We start from the raw sequence: 21,555 nt of genomic DNA, 5'->3' as shown, positions 1-21,555 counted from the left end.
CTTTCACATTGCATGTATCATGAGTTTACAACAATATATTTTGTGTGCCTTAAATATGTATTTCGCTTTTCTAAATAGATGATGCACAACTAATTATCGCAATAGCGAGGGGAATGTGGTTTGATGTTTGTCATTCTCGCGAGATACTAAGCGGAAAATGGCAGATGGTCTTTTCACTCGGTCATCTTGCTTTTTAGCAAGCAAACAACCGCAGTGCAAGCTGCAACGGGAACATTTTTGAAAGGAGTATTTTCAAGGATGTAGCCGAAATATTTGGTATTTCCATTCTTAATCGATTGTTACAATCGTGAGAGTATATTTTTCATCTGCTTTGTTTTTACGTCTGTGTTGTTTCTGTTGTTGTTAACACCGCACCTCTACCCACATCCATTCTATGCTAGCAAAACTGCTAACTAGGTTAGCTAAATAGTAACTGTTAGTAAGGTAGCAATTGCAGGTGTCGTTGACAATCAGAACACATCATTAATACAACATTTATTTTAGGTAGTCTGTTTGCTGGTTAGTTACGTTAAATCATGACCGGGGAAAAGATTCGCACGTTGCGGAAAGACCATAACAAGCCTAGTATTAAGGATGGGGATATAATGGAAACCTATGATGAATCTACAAATGTGACAATGTCATCTCCAACCCCCAACGGTACCATCATCATGTACAAATCAAACAAGAACCATAACAAGACGGTGAAACCTTTGGTACTGCAGCAGCTGTCGAATATCAATGCAAACAACATCAATGGCAATCAATCAGTTGTCGCCATCATCGATGACAATAACAAGAACCCCATCATTCTGACCAATGGCAATGAGGACTTGAATTTGGAATTCCCTGTTCACGAATGCGTGTTCAAAGGAGATGTGCGTCGCTTGTCCTCACTCATTCGGACCCAGAACATCTCCCAGAAAGATGTACATGGTGAGTGTGCATGGTAACCCTTACCCATTCATAGACGCTAACTACCTTTAGCGCCTATTGATGATAGAAAGTATCTTCTGTCCAGGGGAGTTTTGTTAAGAGGCCCGAACGCTCGTTGTGATCGTTAAAATGCATCGCTTGCTGTGTGGTTTTGGAAACATAAGTAACTTATCTTTCATGTCAGCAATAAATGATTGTCAAAAAACAAAAGGATCAATTACTACACACCTTTTTAATAAGGTTAGTGTTCCCACACAGCCATATCTCCATGTTACAGCACTTGTTTATGGAAGACCATAGGCAGCCACCTGGGCTTCAGCTATCTTGCATGCTCTGAAGTGTTGCCAACTCCTCAGTAAGGAAAGTAACTATTGGCTGTCCTAAAAGTCGCTAGAAGTTTAATAACTTGCATAATTGCCAATGTGCATGTAAGTGTGATGGACGCTGTAGGAGAGAGGAATAACGTCGTGGGTGAGACAAAACGTGAGTAAAAAGCTGCGCGATGACTGGGCCGCCTTTGAGTGCTTTGGGAGGGGGTGGGACCCGCTGCTCGTTGAGAAGAGTAAGAACGATACGTGCTTTCACGTCAGTCTCAAATAACACCAGAAAAAGTCGCTAGTCGCTTTTTTGAAAATGTGTAGCTAGAGGGGTCTGAATACTCGCTAAATATAGCGACAAAGTCGCTAAATTGGCAACACTGCTGAACACCTGTGTGTAAGCTAATGATGGGAAGTTCGGCTCTTTTCTGAGAGCCGGCTCTTTTGACTCGGCTCCCAAAGAAGAGCCGGCTCTTTCGACTCCCGAACGGCTCTTTATTTAGGATCTTTTGTAGCCTATATTTTACCTTAACTTTGAAAAAAAATCATGGTTTATGTGTTGAAAACCCTTTTGCTTTCAGTGTTTTTATGAGAGACCTTATAATGCCTAATTCTGTGCATTTATTCTGTGACAAAACCACTCTTACATTTGTTTATTTCAATTAAACTTTTTTATTGCACAAATTAACAATAAACTTCAAACAAATCCACAGAACAGAATCAAAACCAGAACCAAACTCCAGCAAACAGCATTAGTCCTCAGGGCAGGTTGGCATTCAGGAAGATCAGATGCCTCAGCTTGGATGGGCTGATAGGCCTGATACGATTTCGCCTCTCCGTGAGTATCTGCCCTGTTTTGGAGAAGATTCTCTCAGAAGGAACTGATGTGGCAACAATACATAGTCTCCCCTCCATCACCTTCACCAGGAGTGGAAAGACTGAGGCCTTGGCCTGCCACCAGCTCAGTGGGTCTTCTGCTCTCTGGATGAGGGGCTCCTCAAGGTAGCTCCTCACCTCCATTATAGCATCAGCTGTCGGATTTCTCCTTGAAGCATCTCCTGTAGCTCTGTCATCAAAAAGCCTCCAAACAGCAGAGGTTTGCTGCTCCTCCTCCACTTGGCCCTGTAATGGTGGAGCTGGCTGGCTGCTGGGGGTGCATTTTGCTGCTGCTGCTGCACTAATCCTCTGAAGAGCTTCATCAACAGCTCTACGATCACTGAAGGCAAGTTTTTTAAACCTTGGATCCAATAAGGTAGTTTCTGAAAGGACAGTGTTGTACTCCATCCGCAGAAATTTGCGGTCCATGGCTGAACAAAGAGCTGCAACTAATTCCTTCACTTTCTGCACAGTTACTGTCCATTGGTTCTCGGCTGTCACCAGCTGCAGACCTTTGCAAAGCAGGAGCATTTTCGAGGCTGTGACATAGCTGAAGGAGAGAAAACAGCAACTTTTAGAATTTAGTTTTTTAAAAGTATGTGGCATATTATACGTGATGCATTATACTGTATGTGTTGTGTTTGCAATGTATAATAGTGACTGAATAGTAGTAGAGAAAACAATGCTTCAATGGTTCTAGGTACCTGTCTGCACTTATCTCCACAGTCACCTCCTGGAATGGTTGCAGGACGGCGCAGACCTCTTTCACCAGCTCCCATTCCTCTTGGCTTAATGGCTCAATAGATGCGTTGATGAGGGCCAGGGTGGAGATGATGGCATCTTTTATTTCAAGCATTCGTTTCAACATATCAAATGTTGAGTTCCACCTGGTGGCACACTCTTGTTTGGGCCTCAGTTCAGGAATCCCCATTTGGCGCTGTGTGGACTTTAGCTTCTGTGCTGCTACTGTGCTTTTGTGGAAAAACTCCACAACAGCCTTCACCTTATCCACGGTTGTTTTGATCACCTTCAGAGCATCTCTAACCACCAGGTTTAGTGTATGCGCCAGACATGGGTGATGGGTCCACTTCAAAACTTTTATGGCTTTGGTGATGTTTGCAGCATTATCACTCACACAGCACACCACTTTGTCCTCTACTTGCCACTCTTTTGCCACTCTTAGTAGCTCCACTGCCAAGTTTTCTGCAGTGTGTCTGTCGGTGAACTCGAAGCAGTCCAGAAGGCAAGATGTCATCTTGTAATCTTCAATAAAGTGGCAAGTGACAGACATGAAAGAGCAGGTTGTTCTGGAGGTCCAGCAGTCAGTTGTCAGGCAAACTGATGGAGCTTTTGTCACCCTTTCTTGCCATAATGCACGTTCTGTGTCATATAGTTTTGGGATCATTGTTTGGGAAAGTGTTTTTCTACTGGGTAGAGTGTATGTGGGATTTAGGGCTTTGACAAAGTTTTTCATTCCTTTGTCCTCCACAATGGAAAAGGGTTGAAAATCAGAAGCTACCATTTTAGCCAACTCATCATCAATACTGTGCTGTTTGGCTGGGGTCATCAGTTTAGGTAAAAACTGACTTATTTTGCTTTGAGTTGCAGTAGGAGAGGTTATACTTGCACGCATGGGGATGGCAGTAGACGTTACAGCAGCTGTTGTTCTGGTATGAGACACACCAGGATCAGTAGATGGTGAGCTGGCTTGCCCTCTCTCCTCTAACTGCACTGTAGGATGGACAGTTCTTGTATGTCTATGCAGGTTTGTGGTGGAACCTGCTCTTATAGTGACCTTCGTTTTGCAGTGAAGGCACTCTGCTTTCTTGTTCCCAATATCTTTAAACTGCAGCCAGATGCTGCTTCGCTTTCTAGTGTCACTCATAGTTAAACGACACGACAATGCAAGACGCACACACGCTCCTCAGTCCGCTCTGTCTCTCTCTTCACTTGCAGTGGAGTCAAGTGGTGTGTCTGCCCCGCCCCCTCTCTGTTTACACATCCTTAATTCTCACGTGAATGCCGCATGCTGGTCGCCATGCTGGCCAATCATAACAGACCTCTGTGAAAGTGAAACCTAAGCAGCGAATGGGCAAAAAACTGGGAGCCGGCTCTCACTCGATGCGAGCCGGCTCTTCTGATTCACTACAAAGAGCCGGCTCTCAGAGCCGATGCTTGTGCGCATGACCCATCACTAGTGTAAGCATAACTGGGGAGGAAGTGTAGCTTGTCAGCTGGAGGCACACAGGGTATGGATCTGTGCAACACTGCTACAGTAAATGATTATTTCTAGCTGATATGAAAGATAAAGGGCATATGTTTTGAAAACCGTTTTGCAAGCAATGATTGATGTTTCTAAACGTTAAAACACAGCCTCAGAATTGTAGTTTACATGCAGCCAACCGTGGGCGATGAGAACTACTGAAACTGCTACGGATAATAAGGGTTTTCAAGAGCTAGGGAACCCAAACGTAGTACATGTAATTGAGCTAGAAAATCACATAACTAGGCTATCACTTCTACTTCTGGATCCATTAAATATTAGCTGACAATCATGTGACCAACCTGTGCTTGCTCACAAAACGTATGTTGAATTAAACAAACATTGTCCATGTGCACCTGCACCAGCTGTGACATCAATTATCTCATAACAGTTCTCTGTCTATCTTTCCAGGAAACACACCTCTTCACTTAGCTGTGATGATGGGCCACAAAGGTAAGGGCTTTGACTTTTGTAATCAAGAATATCTGATATGGAGAATAACAGATACATAGGCCTACTTGAACGGGACAGAGACATGCAAACAGCGTTGTTTCCCATTGGGAGCAGAATGACCAGTACATCTGTACTACTTTTCTCTAAACATCACATAGCACCAGAGTTTGACAGGATGGTTTGCCTCATATTCTCATCTCTGGCCTAAACCTAAGCCCAGCCAGGGGTTTTGCCATTCACATAACATAATCACCATGTTTTCTAGCTCTCCTCTAATAAGTCCTCCATGTGGCTTTTTTTCTGGGATAAGTCCCCTTTCTGTCCTGCTGTACTGAGCTTATCCTGGCTGACCTCTGCAGACTGCAGTGTGTTACATAGTCTAGTAGTCTCATGGCAGTGGCTGTCCCATGGGTGGGACAGGTCCACATGATCCCCTAATCCCATTGATTAGTCTGACTCAAATGCAAAGCAGCATCTCTCTTATGTGAAGGTCATACACAGTAAATTAACTGTCAAAATGTAATATACTGGTAACATGGATGGATGGTAATGAGAATTCACTGTCCAAGTACAAAGACCATGGAGACAGGTAGTAGGCTTGAAAACAAAAACAATTCATCTAAAAGCAGCTTGATGTTTGTTAAATTCTGTTTGTGTGTTTTTTGTTGTTGTGCTATAGAGTGTGCCCTCCTGCTCCTGGCCCATAATGCCCCTGTGAAGGTGAAGAATGCACAGGGCTGGAGCCCCCTGGCAGAGGCCATCAGCTATGGAGACCGACAGATGAGTAAGGATATGGGGTATTTTATATCCTTTTTTATACACGGTACCGGAAGGCTATTATTTTATATTATATATAATGTATCATTGAACAGTCATGTTCCGTCCCTGAGTTTTCTTTACATAGATTTGAGTTTATCCTGTATTTGAGTACACATTTACACTCAGGTTCTCTCATGTCATGGTCCTCCCTCTATTTGTACTGTATTTGTTTGTCTCTGTCCTAATTGGATCCTTCCTGGGCTGTCCGGCTGTAGACTAACTCTGATTGCTCTCTGATGCTGATGAGAGGTTGGGTTGTAGGTTGTCCCAGCCAGCCAAAGCCATGCAGGGGATTTTCTCTGAGCGCTCTATCCACATTCATACGGAACCCAGCCTGGCCCAGGGCTTAGTATGACTGCGAGGGCACTGAGCAGCTTTACAGCTGGCTGGCTTCCTCTCTCTGTTCACATTTAATGCCCCATCCTAATGCTTTTAACACTGAACACTAGAGGCCTCAATATATGTTTTATGTGTATTGATTATTTGAATGTTTGTTAGGAATGCCAGTTGTGGAGTGTCCTTTTTGAAATGGTGGGAATAGTGTAGAGGATTGAATCAAATGCCATGTTTTCCCCATGGGCTTTACTAGCTTGCTCTGTTTTTTTTTCTGTTTTAATGCCTTGTTAGCAAAGAAATCATAAGCTGCATAAATTAAAATAATATTATAAATAGGCTAGTTCATAAAAAATTCCATGCAAGTAATTGTTACGTTAGGCAAATCAATTTACTCAAAAAATACCCAAAGATACTGATAATGTATACTGAACAAAAATATAAACGCAATATGCAACAATTTCAAAGATTTTACGGAATTACAGTTCATGTAAGGAAATCGGTAAATTTAAATAAATAAATTATGCCCTAATCTATGGATTTCACATGACAGGGCAGGGGCGCAGCCATGGGAGGGCATAGACACTGGGGAGCCAGGCCCAGCCAATCAGAATGAGTTTTTCCCCACAAAAGGGCTTTATTACAGACATATACTCCTCAGTTTTATCAGCTGTCCAGGTGGCTGTTCTCACACGATCCCGCAGGTGAAGAAGCCGGATGTGGTGGTCCTGGGCTGGCGTGGTTACACGTGGTCTGCGCGTATTGCCATATTCTCTAAAACAACATTGGAGGCGGCTTATGGTAGAGAAATTAACATTCAATTCTCTGGCATCAGCGCAATCCAGCAGTCAGCATGCCAATTGCACGCTCCCTCAACTTGAGACATCTGTGGCATTGTGTTGTGTGAGAAACTGCACATTTTAGAGTGGCATTTTATTGTCCCCAGCACAAGGTGTACCTGTGTAATGATCATGCTGTTTAATCAGCTTCTTGATATACCACACCTGTCAGGTGGATGGATGGATTATCTTGGCAAAGGAGAAATGCTCATTAACATGGATGTAAACTAATTTGTGCACACAATTTGAGAGAAATACTTTTTTTTGCATATGGAACATTTCTGGGATCTTGTATTTCAGCTCACGAAACATGGGACCAACACTTTACATGTTTTATATTTTTGTTCAGTATACAAATCTTTATTTCCCGCCTATTAAATTCCCTGTTATATGTTGAGCGGGTTAGCGCTATGACCCTGTCACCCCAGCATGTATTAGTATGCGGCTCCAGTCCAGCAGTAGGGATGATTTGGCAGACTGGGAACACAGAGGTCAGGCATGGGAAGGTCAGATCGCGGTGTGGGGGCAGGGATCGGAGGAAAGGACAGCATGGCTCCAGCCACACAGTACAGCAAGGACACGCAAAGGCAGCCAAACTCTGGCCAGTGACTGGGGCAGTACTAGTAGTGGTAAAATAAAAATAATGCAGCGTATACTAGGGCAGTGGTTCCCAACTCCAGTCCTAGAGTGCCCCCAACAGTACACATTTTTATTGTAGCCCCGGACAAGCACACCTGATTCTAGTTGTCAACTAATCACCAAGCCCTCAACCAGTTGAATCTGGTGTTTTTTGTCTGGGGCTACAACAAAAATGTGTGCTGTTGGGGGTACTGGAGGACTGGAGTTGGGAACCACTGTACTAGGGCTTATTATTGAGAGAGGGAGAGAAAGAAAGTAATCTTGTATAGATGGAGCCTATTGATTTTTCCTATTTCAATTGCATAAGATCAAATAATGTCATAGTAACTAGGCTTTCATCTCTCTCACACACACGCCCTGCGACAGCAGCTCACTCTAGATGTCAATATCCACCGTGCAACACTGCTCTGCCCCTGCAGCGAGCGCTTGCTTTGTCAGCACTTCCTCACACTCAAAATCCCCATTCTAATGTTTCTCACTGGTCAAGATTACTGGATAGAAGATAGAGCTATCACCCCAATTATAATTCATTGCAAGATAGCACACATTTAGCAATCCATCCAAAAACTCATAAGGCCTGAGTGGGGTTATATAACTGAGGTTCAGCCTGTATTAAATTGCATATTAGAACGAGTATGCGCAGCCTCCCCTGAATACTCTGCTGCACCAAGAATCCACGGCCCGGATTGCTGGCTGCATCAGTGTTGAGCATTCATGTCATGTAACAGTCACACACGGGTGTTTCATGATGACATGCAGTGACGTGACACGCTTTAGAGTGAAGATCTGAGGTCACCTTAACTCTCACTTACACTGTCAGAGTAGTATCAGCCTAAACCCCATCGGATTACTGTTACAGTATATCACTTGGTTGACTGATTTATCGCTCATTGACTGGCTGGGTATCTCTCCTCTCCCTTTTCTTCTCTGGCTCATGACTTTCACTGTTATTGAAGTGTGGGTTTGCAAAGCTCGTTTTTCACTTTTAGGTTTACTGCATATTGCTTTTTTACAAGATCATCTGCCCTTGGAATCCCTTCTGCTGTGTATGGAGAAACGTACACACGTAGAATATCTAGGGCTATAGAATATATTCGCTGTTTTGTGTGGTGTAGTGCCTTGCTAAGGCTTTGTTTTAAACTCCCTCCTCTCCCCTCCTCAGTTACGGCTCTACTGCGGAAGTTGAAACAGCAGTCCAGAGAGAGTGTGGAGGACAAGAGGCCCAAGCTGCTGAGAGCACTGAAAGAGGTGAGGTTCTGACAGCCAACTAGACTAGGGACTACTACAGTGTCTGGTTAGAAATAGGATCTGTGCACTCTATACATATGTCAAATACTTGAGCTGCGCTTGATTTAGTTTGCCTGGTACAGTGGAATAAATTGAATAGTCCCAAATGTATTTGGACGGATTTGATATGCATTTGACCCAGGTCTGGTCCACTCCATAACAAGTTTCAGTTTACAACCACTATCTTGCTATACCTTTACCCCTTCTCTCAAACATCAGCATCTGTCCAATGTAACAGCCCCTACCTCTCACCAAAACACACTCTTTCCCTAATTAAAATGGTCTAACAAGTTATGCCTCCAGCTATAAAGAAAAAGTATTGATGGATTTAGTTTGGTGTTATGTGGCTTGCATGACAAGATAATAATGTGTCACGTTTTGTTTCTTCATAGCTTGGTGACTTCTACTTGGAGCTTCACTGGGACTTTCAAAGTTGGGGTGAGTCGACTCTACATCATATGCAATACATTAAAATAACAAGCTACAACGATGAGCCAACATCTCCTTTCACACGCTCTGTCTCCATTCATTGTTATTCTTAGTGGAGGACACCTTAGCCAAGTAGTTTCATTCTCCAATATAATTAGTGTTCTGTTCCCATTCTATCCTGGCTGTGAGTGTGATGTGTTAATTGCTTAGTGGGTTTGGGGCTCTCTGTCTCTCAGCTCAGGGATTCAGGGCCTAGCCACGGCCGTGTTCATTTATATACCACATAATGATACCACGTATTATCTCTGCAGTTTCTTAGTTCATCTTATTCATCAACTGTGGATCATTACATTGTTATATTTTCCTGTCTCATAGTGCCCTTGCTCTCCCGGATTCTGCCATCTGATAACTGCAAGATCTACAAGCAGGGGATCAACATCAGGTAAGGCATCAAATACACGTCTGACACAGACACCAGCTATACTCCTCACAGGTTGTGAGGAGTATAGCTGGCGTCTGCAACCACTCACCTTCCGAGTTAACTCATTACACTCTTTCTCTCCTCTGACAGACTGGACACCACTCTGGTAGACTTCACGGATATGAAGTGTCAGAGAGGAGACCTCAACTTCATCTTCAACGGAGACGCTCCGCCCGCTAAGTCCTTTTATGTTCTGGACAATGAGCAGAAGGTGTACCAGCGTATACATCACGAGGTGAGCTATCTGGTTTACATTTAACATCATCACCATCCTCCAAGCCAACCGCTCTTACAGAAATGCTTTTATTGCAAATGCTTGTATTGACTGAAAGCTCTGCCATTGTCACAGTAAAATAAACATTTGCATAGATTCTATATTGTGCAGAAGTCATGTCACCATCCAGCATGATAATATCTGACTGACTGTTGTTGTGTCCCTGCAGGAGTCTGAGATGGAGACTGAGGAAGAGGTGGACATCCTGATGAGCAGTGACGTCTATTCTGCCACCCTGTCCACCAAGTCCATCACCTTCTCCCGCAGTCAGATCGGCTGGCTCTTCAGAGAGGACAAGACAGTAAGCACCCCACCCTGTCCTGGGTGCTGTTCAGTAGGGACAAAATGTGTTGAAATGGGGTTCTACCTGGAGTTGTCCAATAAGAGCGCAGATTTGTTTTACCGGTTGCAAAACATTTTCCCATGGTGTGTCCTACTGAACACGACCCTGTTGTCAAATTAGGCCAGTCACTGGAATATAAAGCAAATAATACAATGGGTCTCTGATCATAATCTGTGCACTGTATTGGGAATAGGGTGTCATAACTCAGCCACCAGTGTTTATTATACGTCTGGCTTGTGTCTGTCCCTGAAGGAGAGGGTTGGTAACTTCCTGGCAGACTTTTACGTTGTGAACGGCCTGGTGCTGGAGTCCAGGAAGCGCCGGGAGCACCTGAGTGAGGAGGACATCCTGAGGAACAAGGCAGTCATGGAGAGCTTGAGCAAGGGAGGCAACCTGGTGGAGCAGAACTATGAGGTGAGGAATGGAAGGGAGGGAGGGACTAGGATGGAGGGAGGCTTTGGGTCTTTAGTCTCTTCTTCAGTGGTGGGTGTGGTGCACATTATATGGATATAAAAGTAAGCCTACATGTGATCATCTCCCTCTCTGTCTTTCCCTCAGCCTCAGAGAAGGCTGTCCCTCTTGGCTCCAGATCCCAACACTATCTCCTGGGAGGAGTACATCTCTGCAGAGCACGGAAAGTAAGCCCTGCTTTATTCCTTTTAGGAAAGGTCACAGATGACACTACTATCCTGATGAATTTCAAGCCACTGTGTTTATTATTGAGTTATTGACATGTCAGTGCATTGAAGCTCATTACTAGCAGTGGCTTACTCTTAACCCTCCAAACGTATACGCCAATGATGCTGACTTAGCCCGTGTGTGTTCATCCCCAGGGCACCTCATCTTGGGAGAGAGCTTGTGTGTAAGGAGAGCAAGAAGAACTTTAAAGCGACCGTAGCCATGAGCCAGGATTTCCCTCTGGGCATTGAGTCGTGAGTAGAATCCCTCCTCTTATTGGCTAATAGTCTCTCGTCAGTCTCATCACTGACTGCAGTGCTATTGGAAACGTCCATGTATTGATCATTGTTGTGCACACAGGTTCTAATTAAATGTACATTAGGCTGTTGCAGATTCGTGTCTAGCTAATGCTTTTCAAAGGCCTCTTGATTTTTTTTTGTATTACTTATTGGTTTTATTGTTTAAATGGTACCTCATCAAATAATGTACTGTAAGAACATTTTTGATTTACCCTGACCCTAATGATTTAGCACTGACCCTTTTTTTTTTCGGTCTTCTTCCAGGTTACTGAATGTGTTGGAGGTCATAGCCCCATTTAAGCACTTCAACAAACTCCGAGAATTCGTTCAAATGAAGCTTCCTCCTGGGTTCCCAGTCAAGCTTGGTATGCATCTACTGTACATTGTGTGGCCACATGGCAATTTTATTTTTAAGTTAAAAATAAAGTGAAATATTGTGAAATAATGAAGAAACTGACAAATATTAAACGCTCTAAATAACCCCTCCTATTTCTGTGTTCCAGACATCCCTGTGTTCCCCACTATCACAGCAACGGTCACCTTCCAGGAGTTCCGCTACGAAGACTTTGACGAGTCCATCTTCTCCATCCCAGCGGAATACAAGGAGGATCCCAGCCGCTTCCCTGACCTCTGACCTGGTTGTCGTAGCAACCAGAGGTGCCCCGGCAACGCACACTCGGAAACTGACAGAGAAACGAACTCTACCTACCTACACTATTAAAAGGAAAATAACCAACTAAAGACAGTTGAGATTAAATAAGAGGATGCCATCTTATTATTTGATGTCTGTCTGTGTGTTCTGATGAAAAAAGGGAATTGTCTCTTGGCCCTGAGTTTGTTCCTTTTGTAGATATTTCCTTTATAGCCAACAAGAATCATAGTGCACCACAACAATTTTCAGATGTGTAGCAACAACAGCACAAGGTCAAACTCCAGAAGAGAAGAATTGATGAGATATAGAAAAATATTTTATGTCATCTCCGTAACAGCTTATTGTTCACCAACTACGTGATCACTGCAAACCAGCTCCTGTGAAACGTTATGGAGTTGGCTTCATCTGTGACGTCTTCAGCGTGCACTTCTCCAGGTTTAGCACTCACTGCACCCAGTTTATCTAGCGTCTGCCCTTTGGGGATTGCCCTTTTCTCAACATGTTTAAGTACCCTTGGAAGAAGTGCACTGACATTCATTGCCTGTAAATGACTATGGTATAAATGAAGTGTTAGAAATATAAAGATGTCATAACTGAACTGAGAAAATAATGTACCAAATGTACAATATATATAGTCAAAGGAGCAACACTGTGTAGCAATACATTTCCAGTACATAAGAATGTTTTTTTTAAACCTGCTGGGAGAAAGTATGGTGTAAAACTGCATTCTTACAAAGATATCAACGCCCAAGCCTTTTCTCTCTAGTGCAGGATGCAAACTCCTGTATTTTCAGGTTAGCTCATCTATCTTACCTCCTGGCTATCACTGTCTGTTTCAAGTGATAGTATGAATTTAATCTGTTTTGTGTGCGAGAGAGGACTTTAAAGGGTTGTTGGTGTGTGTGTGTGTGTGTGTGTGTGTAAGCGAACCCAAATGGGTATCAGGAAAGCTGTTCTAGTTTGATACTGCACTGACATTAAGTATATTTAATCGCATGCTATGTTGACCCAATTGGATTACTTGTGTACTCTTGAGCGTATATTTCCTACACTTGTTATACATGCTACCATCTCCCTATCCTTTCTGATTATTCAGGAAGACCAACTTCTAACGTATAAATATTGTAATCGCACTAAAACCTAAATGTACTTAGGTGCTTTAACTGCAACATTCTTTCATTGAGTATATACTTAATTTCCCCTGTCCATATTACACTACAGACTCAACTACATTACATTTCAATGAGCTTATACAGTTGGACTATCAACCTGTAAAATCCATATGGTTTTTGAAATTAGATGTGACCAGCAGTGGGTAACAGTTTGGCTCATAAGGATGTGTATCTGGCTTGGGCCTACTGGTATTTATAAATGTATTGCAGCTTTCCCATCCCTTTAAATAAAGCACCATCATGTCTCAGCTTCTTTGTCTTTTATTCAGTGGAATTTGAATTGTAGTCTCCAGCAGACTGTAGCTTGGTGTCTCTGAATCCATGGAGTCAAGCCTCCAAGATATTGGCCATAATGGGAATCCAATGGAGTATAATTTGTGACTAAGGCCAGGTTTCAATCAGATCAGCGTTAACCCACGGTAGCCGACATATGCATACCTTAATACTTGTGTCTGTGGTGTAACTACGTTGGAGCTGTCAAATTGGTGAACCGCTGCTCTTGTGGTCCTTATACCCCACCCGTGTTAGAAGTTCACAACTAGAAAATGTAGGCTATATAGAAATGACACTCAAATTGAAAATAATCATTTATATCAGCCTTATCGAGGTGTAGATTACACACATTCCAGTGTTTGAACTTGTAACACGGCTGCATGGGATTTCTACTAATGCGACCCGGCGCATCCAGTGTGCAATGTCTGTGATCGGTGTAACGCAGGGAGCTGCTTGTGAATTTGACAGCACCAATGCAGTTGCACCTCTGTGACACGGCCTAAATAAAAGCAATGATACACTATGCATATATCGGTTACCGCAGGTTACTGCTGATCTGATTGAATCCTGGGGCTCTATTCAATCTATCACTGAAGCGCGATAAAAATGTAAAGGTAATTTCTGATCAGCCAACATATGTAGTGTTCACCGTGAATGCAGTCTCCACCAACGCAGGAACATCACCTTTAAAATTAAATCACGCTGAACTTCCACAAACGGATTGAATAGAGCCCCTGGCCTAATTCTCTATTGATCAATCATACTATTCAGGCCACAGAAAGCTCAGCATTTGATACTGGGTCATACAAGGGCCCATGTTAAAACTTCGCCCTAAACCTAAATGGACAGAGCACCTGAATTTTAAACAAAATAAATCAAATATTTCCCAGGTGTTTATTGTACATAAAAAAGAACATCACTGATAAAACAATACAAACTTATAAGAATAGCAACAAGCATTAGATCTACTGGGTATTGTGAATAGGTGAGATATGGACAGGTTATTATAGCACCACAAGACTCAGTATAAGTATACATCTTCCGTATAATAACAGATGGGATATAAACACAATATACCACGTATAGGAGTAACAGAAAATAGTAGATGGTGAATTTATTGAGGCGACTTCAGTACAGACGCTCAAGAATAAAAAGCTAAGTCCACAGCAAACTGTTCTATATAGCAGCCATGTTGTCTGATGAAAATGGACATAGTGAATGTCAAGCAGTGTAACTGGCTGATTCTGCTCCTAGCAATGTGTAGAAACTAGATACGCAAATGTCATTATCATCATGTAAGCCATATGCTTAAAAAAAGAAAATCAAGTTGCAGGTTGCACACATCAAATAGTATCCACTTTCAAATTACAGCAATAAACCTTTCAACCAACCATACTTTTTTCACCAACAAAATTAGGACAAAATAATTATAATACATACAGAAAATTATGACAAAACAGAAAAATCTTAAGGTTACTCTTTCAGTTAATCTTCTAATTGATCTATTTTGTCTAGTCAATCCAAAAGAAAAACAAACAATTAAATTGAGATAAAGAGGGATGGAGTTGAGTTGATTGAAGCATGTATACAGTAAGCTCAATGGGGCATGGAGGGTTTGGTACAATGGAGGGTTGGGTACATAGAGATCTATGCATATGTCTCTATTATTGGGTGACTCAATCACTGACATCCATGTCGTCCTCTTCGCGATGATCGTCTCCATTGACTTTGGAAAACCCAGTGCCATTGCCTTCCACCGAGTGAGTAGACTGGGCTCCGGAGTCCTGGTCGGAATCCTTCTTGTCCAGCCTCTCCCTCTCCTTCTCACTGTCGTAGCCCTGCTCTTCCTCATCATAGTCTCTGGTGACCTGCAAAGACATCTAAGGAAATTTGAAATGACTAAGTTTACTATTTTGGAAACTCATTTCATATGACTTGTTATTCTTTCAAATACAGCGAGTAAACGCTAGATCTCTAACAGAGGTGAAAATACAGAAGGAAGAAAGCGGGAGTAAAAATCAACATGGACATCCTACACATCTTACATAACTTGTATAACATAAGACAAATCATTTTCAGTCATTGGTGCTGACCTTCACATCTCCTTTCTCTCCATCAGTTTTCTCCCTTTCTCTTTCCTTGTCTTTACACCTTTCTTTCTTTTCCTTCCGTTCATCCCGACTGCGGTCTTTATCGCTCCTGCGCTCACGGTCCTTCTCTCTTTCCTTGTCCCTCTTCTTCTCCTTCTTATGTCTGTAGGGAGAGGAGAGTTAAAAGCTTCTGAAACAAAGTCTCCAAATCCAAAGATAAGTGTAGTAGTAGACAGTCTAAAATGGCTTATTTCCAGGTTACTTTTTAAAAAAACTTGAAATTAAAATCTAAAAAAGTATTTATTTGATTGTTCTGAGGGCATTTACAGTTACACTTTATAAACAAAATGTCTTATCAGTTTCAGTCTCAAAATAGCAATAAAATACTACTGACATTATATTGAAAATGTGTTGACTTAGGAAATTCTCGTTCTATGAGAATCACGAGGATCGAGATCACCAAAACACCAACCTTCTAGGAGAGGGAGTCCTGGAGACTTTCCTCTTGGGGGATTTCTTAGGAGATCGGCTGGCACTGCGACTCCTTCTCCGCCTTCTATACTCAACAGCATGAAACATTTTTGTAAATATCTGACCAATCAACAACATGTTGGGACAGCATGGTGAAACAGAGCCACAAGTCAGACATGTGGCTCTGACCAATGAAAGCTGCACTAACCGATCGATACTGCGAGACCTCCTGGCAGTACTGTAGCTTTTCGGAGGTGTTTTAGAGCGCTTTTTATCCCGCTCCTCTTTCTTCCTATCCCTGTGGATCAGAGACACAAGTTAGTTACATCTGATCAATATTTGTTATTGTATATATTGGGATTAGAGTTGTGATTAGGAGGTAGACAGTAATCGCAGGGCTGTCTCGGAAGTTCTGATTGTGCAGCTTGAGGATTAAGAATGGGTCAAGTCTGTGCTCTGTGGCTCACCTGGATTTGCTTGGTGATGGTCTGCTCCTGTCTTTGGAGTGGGACCTCCCACTCCTCCTTCGGGGGCTCTTGGAGCGTCTCCTGCTCCTGGAGTGCGAGCGTCTCCTTGACCTGCTCTTTGAACGCCTGCAGATCACACAAACACAACATCAATCTCTACCCTCAATATGAAACATTTATTAAAAAATACGTACTCTATTTTTAACACAATCCAAATGATTTGTCAGAACAGAGTTTGTGTTCACCTGTGTCTGGAGCGAGAGCGGGACCTTCTGCGTCTAGACCTGGACCTGGAACGTGAGTGCTTCCTCTTGCTCTCCTTGTCTGCATAAACAAAACATTAAATTACTTTGGTACAGCAAATAATAGCTTTTAGCTAGGGCTACCAGTAATTTATCAGAGATGTAATGTGTCTTTTGGAGATGCAATGCTTTGACTACTCACTCCCAGGCTCGATGGCAGCAGAGATTAGTGACTGGGCCTCTCTGACCCTCTTCATGGCCTCTTCTATCTCTTTGTTGGAGGAGTCTGCCTTCAGGCCCGGATTCATGTTTATGTTCATGTTCATCCCTACACCCATGTGGTTCATTCTGAAGAAGAGGACATTATTTAGTGGTGATTATAAAGCGGGTAGTTTGGGTCCTAGATGCTGATAGGCATTCCAGCCGTGTGTATATCAGACCATATACTATGGGTATGACACAAAAGTACTTGTTTACTGTCATATTTATGTTGGTAACCGGTTTACAATAGCAATAAGGCACCCCGGGTTTGTGGTATATGGCCAATATACCACTGCTAAGGGCTGTATCTAGGCACTCCATGCATAAGAACAGCCCTTAGGCATGGTATATTGGCTCTATACCACACCTCATCAGGCCTTATTGCTTAATTAGAACACACGGGATGCCAGCTAGTTTGATGTCTTGTAATGGTAATTTTCTAGAGGCATGATGACTTACTTTGGATCCACCTGCGACATAAACTTCAGAAGCTGGTCAGTAGGAAAAGACTGTGGGGAAGAAGTGTGAAATATATAATATACAAGTTAGAAATCTGATATAATTTAAACATCTCCCTTCAACACCAGCATTTGTGTGTACACACAAAAATATCACCAGATTTCAAGCCAACACTCACCTGGGGGTTCATATTCATATTGGGGTTTGGAAACCCGAACGCTGCCATCGCATCCATGGAGGGACCACCGAAAGGATTGCCACCCATCTAAAAAAACAACAGCACATCATTAACCCTTTCATTGTCGATATAGTCATTAAGACAGATGTTTAATTTTATTAACTTAAGGATCACAGAATTTAAATAGAACAATTACACATTGTATCTCTGTGCTGAGGACCTACCTGTGGATAGGACATGGGGTTTGGTGTTGGGAGAAGTCCTACCTGTGGATTAGACATGGGGTTTGGTGTTGGAAGGAGACCTCCCCCGGGCAGAATCCCTGCAACAGCATTTGCTGGCGCCAGCAGTGACAAAGCTTTAGCCTCCTCCGGGATAACACCTACAGAAAAACCAAACAGGCATTAGGGGAAGAAGGGAACGTCTACGTCTAGACTCTACTAAAAAGGAGACATTTTGAAAAACAAAACAAAAAAAACAAAGATGACTTGCTCAAGTATTCTTCAAACAAACATTTGTACAGGTTTCAATACTGTTACCTTTGATAGCTGCTAGATTTGAGAAGGTTTGTTCCCTTTATTCTTTTAATCATTGTAGATAGAACAATAACTAAGATTGGGAAACTAGTATATCACAATACACACTACTCCAGTGAACACTGCCAAGATTGTATCACCTGAACGTGTTTTTTAAGTCATGAACCAAACGTTAGCTAGCACAGCGGCTTCTCCAGTGGGGTGTGCTCTCAATTTTCATATAGATTGAACAAGCGACTCACGTTGGCGGCTTCACTACTAAGGAGCACACAGAGAAAAATCGAGATACACAAAACAAAAAGAGTTTCAGAGAGTTGGAGATCAACAGTGAATACTGCACAGTCTGACAGTTTCTACTACTTACCAGCAATACAGTAATAAGTAGAAAAATAACCTAGCTAGCATTAACATTTTGGGTAGGTGATATCTACGCTCCCCAATAACCTTACCTGTCACTGTATCAAATATGCAACAAATGAACCAATGCCTTTTGATTAAGTGTAAAATCAACTTGGCAACATTAGATTAGCTTGTTTGCCTAACATAGGGCTCAGAAAAAAAAAATATATACATATATATGGTTTCAGATCTCAATGTTGCCATTGCTACCTAAAAAAGAAAACATACAATATCTTAATCAAGACACAATGGCAAAAGTAACATTTTTTACAGAAGACACACACACATACATACATACACACACACACACAAACAAACATTTAAAAAGGGCACATGGGGGAGAGAATTTAGCTGCAGGAGACAAAACGGTTGGGTGGTATTTTCAGCGGGGCCTGGTATACAGGACTGGCTGAGCCAGGAAAAATAACTGTAAAACACAACAACAAAAAAGAAAGACCACTGTTAAAGAGAGAGCACTGAACCAGTTGCCATTGCCATGTGGGGTGGATATCTTAACAACTAGATACAGTCAGGAACCTTAAAGTACAGTATCACTGGTCAACATTGAAAACACACAGACTAGCTATTTGAATATGCCAATTTCAGGGACAGCGTGGTAAGTGAGTGCATGTAATTTTTGCTCAATTTAAATTGGATACTATATTGGTCACCCAATTCCCAAAACCAGGAAGTGCCTTAACGCTAAAGGTGAAAAAAGTAGGAAATGTAGGTATACCAATAGCTGTGTTATTGAGATGTGTATACTTTACTGTTCAGTTATTCTGCTATGGTTTTCTTCTTACCACTTGGATAAAATGAGAAAACCAGATTGGACATTATACAGGTCAGATTATTAACACACCTATTTTGATAAATATGTACTTGTGAGCAGTCAAGTAAAATGTTGTGTAATACATGTGATATGCATTATAGCATTAACAGTAATATCTATGCTACCGCATTAAATGTAAACTAAAATACCCTAGAGAAGAGAAAATGAGAGAGAAAGAGAGAAGAAAAGACACAGGAAAAAAGAGAAAGAGAAGGGTCTGGGGGGGCTGCTTGAACGCTTGCTGGCCTTTTGTAAATGTCTACAATCCCCTGTTGGCAGGCAGAGGACCACTTTCAGCCATCAAGGAGGGGGCTCTGCTTTTGCCTTCTCCACTACAACAAATCACACACACAAATAACAGAGAGAAGTTTAGAGGATAGTCCAATATGGGGGAGAAAATAAAAAGCATGGTTAAGTTTTTATATACATGTAAGTTAATCTCAGCTTTCTTTTGAGGAGGTGCGTCTGTCTGCCCGTGGTCTGGGCTTGTTCAGCCCTCTCTTTCGGAGCAAGTCCCAGTCCCTAAAGCAGACCTTGGTATACTGTGCTTACTGGTGGAGGGGGTACAAAGAATTGGCTCTGGTGATTACTACAAGGATTAATAATGCATCATGGATGGCATTATGACCTTACAGTGTGGCAGAAGCTTTATACATGACATAATATGTGTATGGTTATAGGTTTGGTCTTTAGTTCCACAGTATATCAAGGGTCTGGGTTGAGAGAGCCGGTATAGACACCTCTCTCATTGCAATTAACAGAAGGATCGTACAAGATAGGACAAGGAGAGTGGCATGGCATCATTGATCACAGAATCAGATAGGCTTGTCAGATAAAAAATGGATACTATTCAATTCAATGGGCTTTATTGGCATGGGAAACATATGTTTACATTGCCAAAGCAAGTGAAATAAATATAATCTGAAATAGTTAGGATACATGCTTAATAGTGGTTAAAACCACAGGCTCATAGAACTCCATCCTGAAATCAATGGGGCGTCAGGCTTCACTCTCCCATCACTACGTCATACAATCCATACAATCAAGGATCATTCATACAGAAGCGGGAGAACAAAACACCAACCTTCGGCAAAAGGGACGACGATCAGCGCCCTGTCCACGAAGACGGTGTTGGTCAGATGTTGAGACACCCCCACCGACTCTGATTCTTGAAACTTCACAAAACACACACGCGACGTCACTGGCAGAGGCGATTCACTGCAATAAAAAACGTTTCTGTAGTTAACTAGTTAGTTCGCTAGCGACAGCATAGTCGATTGTATATAGCAAAACATCCCCGAAGTATCTAACCAACCTATTGTTAGCCAACTAACATTAGTTAATGTTTCGCCTTAGACCGCCAGAAATGGGGCCTCCTGATGCTAACGTTAGCATTGTTAATAATACTACATTGAAAAAAATCAAATCACAAACTGGTAGGAAGTGATTAACTAAATTAACAACTGTATCTAGCTAGCGACAACCGTTAAACAAATATGAAGCAGCTACTTACTCTGGTGGAAACAATTTGAGTTCTTCAATGGTTCCAAGAAACCCGAACAGCATTCGCATCTGCTCGGATGTTGTGCTTGGCGACACGTTCGTCACCTGCACTACGTTCGTTGTACAATTCATTTTTTCACAAAATAGTACAAACAAATATATATATAAACAATTACCTCTCTATTTCAGAATTATTTTCAGAAATATAGCCAATTAGTTGCTATCCTCGTCGAATGCGTTTTATAAACTCAAATAAACATCTCGATTCGTTTCGCCGCCATGTTGTCAGCGTGAATAGCCAAAAAAAAAGCGCATGCGCACTGTGAAAGTCCTGCAGCGATGTAGCTAGTACAGTCGCGGGCAAAAGTTTTGAGAATGCCACAATAATTGGTCTTCACAAAGTTTGCTGCTTCAGTGTTATATTTTTGTCAGATGTTACTATGGTATACTGAAGTATAATTACAAACATTTCATAAGTGTCAAAGGCTTTTATTGACAATTACATTAAGTTTATGCAAAGAGTCAATATTTGCAGTGTTGACCCTTCTTTTTCAAGACCTCTGCAATCTGCCCTGGCATGCTGTCAATTAACTTCTGGGCCACAACCTGACTGATGGCAGCCCATTCTTGCATAATCAATGCTTGGAGTTTGTCAGAATTTATGGGTTTTTGTTTGTCCACCTGCCTCTTGAGGATTGACCACAAGTTCTCAATGTGATTAAGGTCTGGGGAGTTTCCCGGCCATGGACCCAAA

General features: G+C 42.2%; 3 protein-coding genes across 6 annotated transcripts; 1 reads left to right on the top strand and 2 right to left on the bottom strand.

Moving 5' to 3' along the window:
- Window positions 1-140: 140 nt before the first annotated feature.
- On the top strand, window positions 141-13,338 carry LOC311147238 (ankyrin repeat domain-containing protein 13C-like). The gene is made up of 13 exons (XM_084183900.1): window positions 141-936; window positions 4,804-4,845; window positions 5,525-5,629; window positions 8,638-8,723; window positions 9,155-9,200; window positions 9,567-9,633; window positions 9,763-9,907; window positions 10,116-10,247; window positions 10,542-10,703; window positions 10,848-10,927; window positions 11,123-11,221; window positions 11,531-11,631; window positions 11,770-13,338. Exons 1-13 carry the CDS (start codon window positions 537-539, stop codon window positions 11,898-11,900), a joined length of 1,596 nt encoding a protein of 531 aa, XP_084040026.1. The 5' UTR covers window positions 141-536; the 3' UTR covers window positions 11,901-13,338.
- On the bottom strand, window positions 1,913-4,060 carry LOC311147241 (E3 SUMO-protein ligase ZBED1-like). The gene is made up of 2 exons (XM_084183907.1): window positions 2,834-4,060; window positions 1,913-2,679 (listed from the first exon to the last, which is right to left on the bottom strand). Exons 1-2 carry the CDS (start codon window positions 4,012-4,014, stop codon window positions 2,013-2,015), a joined length of 1,848 nt encoding a protein of 615 aa, XP_084040033.1. The 5' UTR covers window positions 4,015-4,060; the 3' UTR covers window positions 1,913-2,012.
- A 900-nt stretch (window positions 13,339-14,238) lies between the features above and the next one.
- LOC311147239 (uncharacterized protein) lies at window positions 14,239-21,105 on the bottom strand. 4 transcript variants are annotated; one of them, XM_084183901.1, is made up of 12 exons: window positions 20,812-21,105; window positions 20,383-20,516; window positions 17,756-17,913; window positions 17,532-17,618; window positions 17,354-17,403; window positions 16,836-16,981; window positions 16,637-16,715; window positions 16,392-16,517; window positions 16,133-16,222; window positions 15,926-16,009; window positions 15,457-15,616; window positions 14,239-15,243 (listed from the first exon to the last, which is right to left on the bottom strand). In XM_084183901.1, exons 1-12 carry the CDS (start codon window positions 20,931-20,933, stop codon window positions 15,040-15,042), a joined length of 1,440 nt encoding a protein of 479 aa, XP_084040027.1. In that variant the 5' UTR covers window positions 20,934-21,105; the 3' UTR covers window positions 14,239-15,039. The 4 variants fall into 4 exon arrangements, with proteins under 4 accessions (XP_084040027.1, XP_084040028.1, XP_084040029.1 ...); XM_084183902.1 differs by having other exon boundaries at window positions 17,798-17,913; XM_084183903.1 differs by lacking the exons at window positions 20,383-20,516; window positions 20,812-21,105 and adding an exon at window positions 18,208-20,334.
- Window positions 21,106-21,555: the final 450 nt, after the last annotated feature.

This window comes from Coregonus lavaretus (assembly GCF_964263955.1).
Source record: "Coregonus lavaretus genome assembly, chromosome: 19".
NCBI lineage: Eukaryota > Metazoa > Chordata > Actinopteri > Salmoniformes > Salmonidae > Coregonus > Coregonus lavaretus.
The sequence above is the reverse complement of the archived record's forward strand: the minus strand, read 5'-3'. Positions and strand labels throughout refer to the sequence as shown.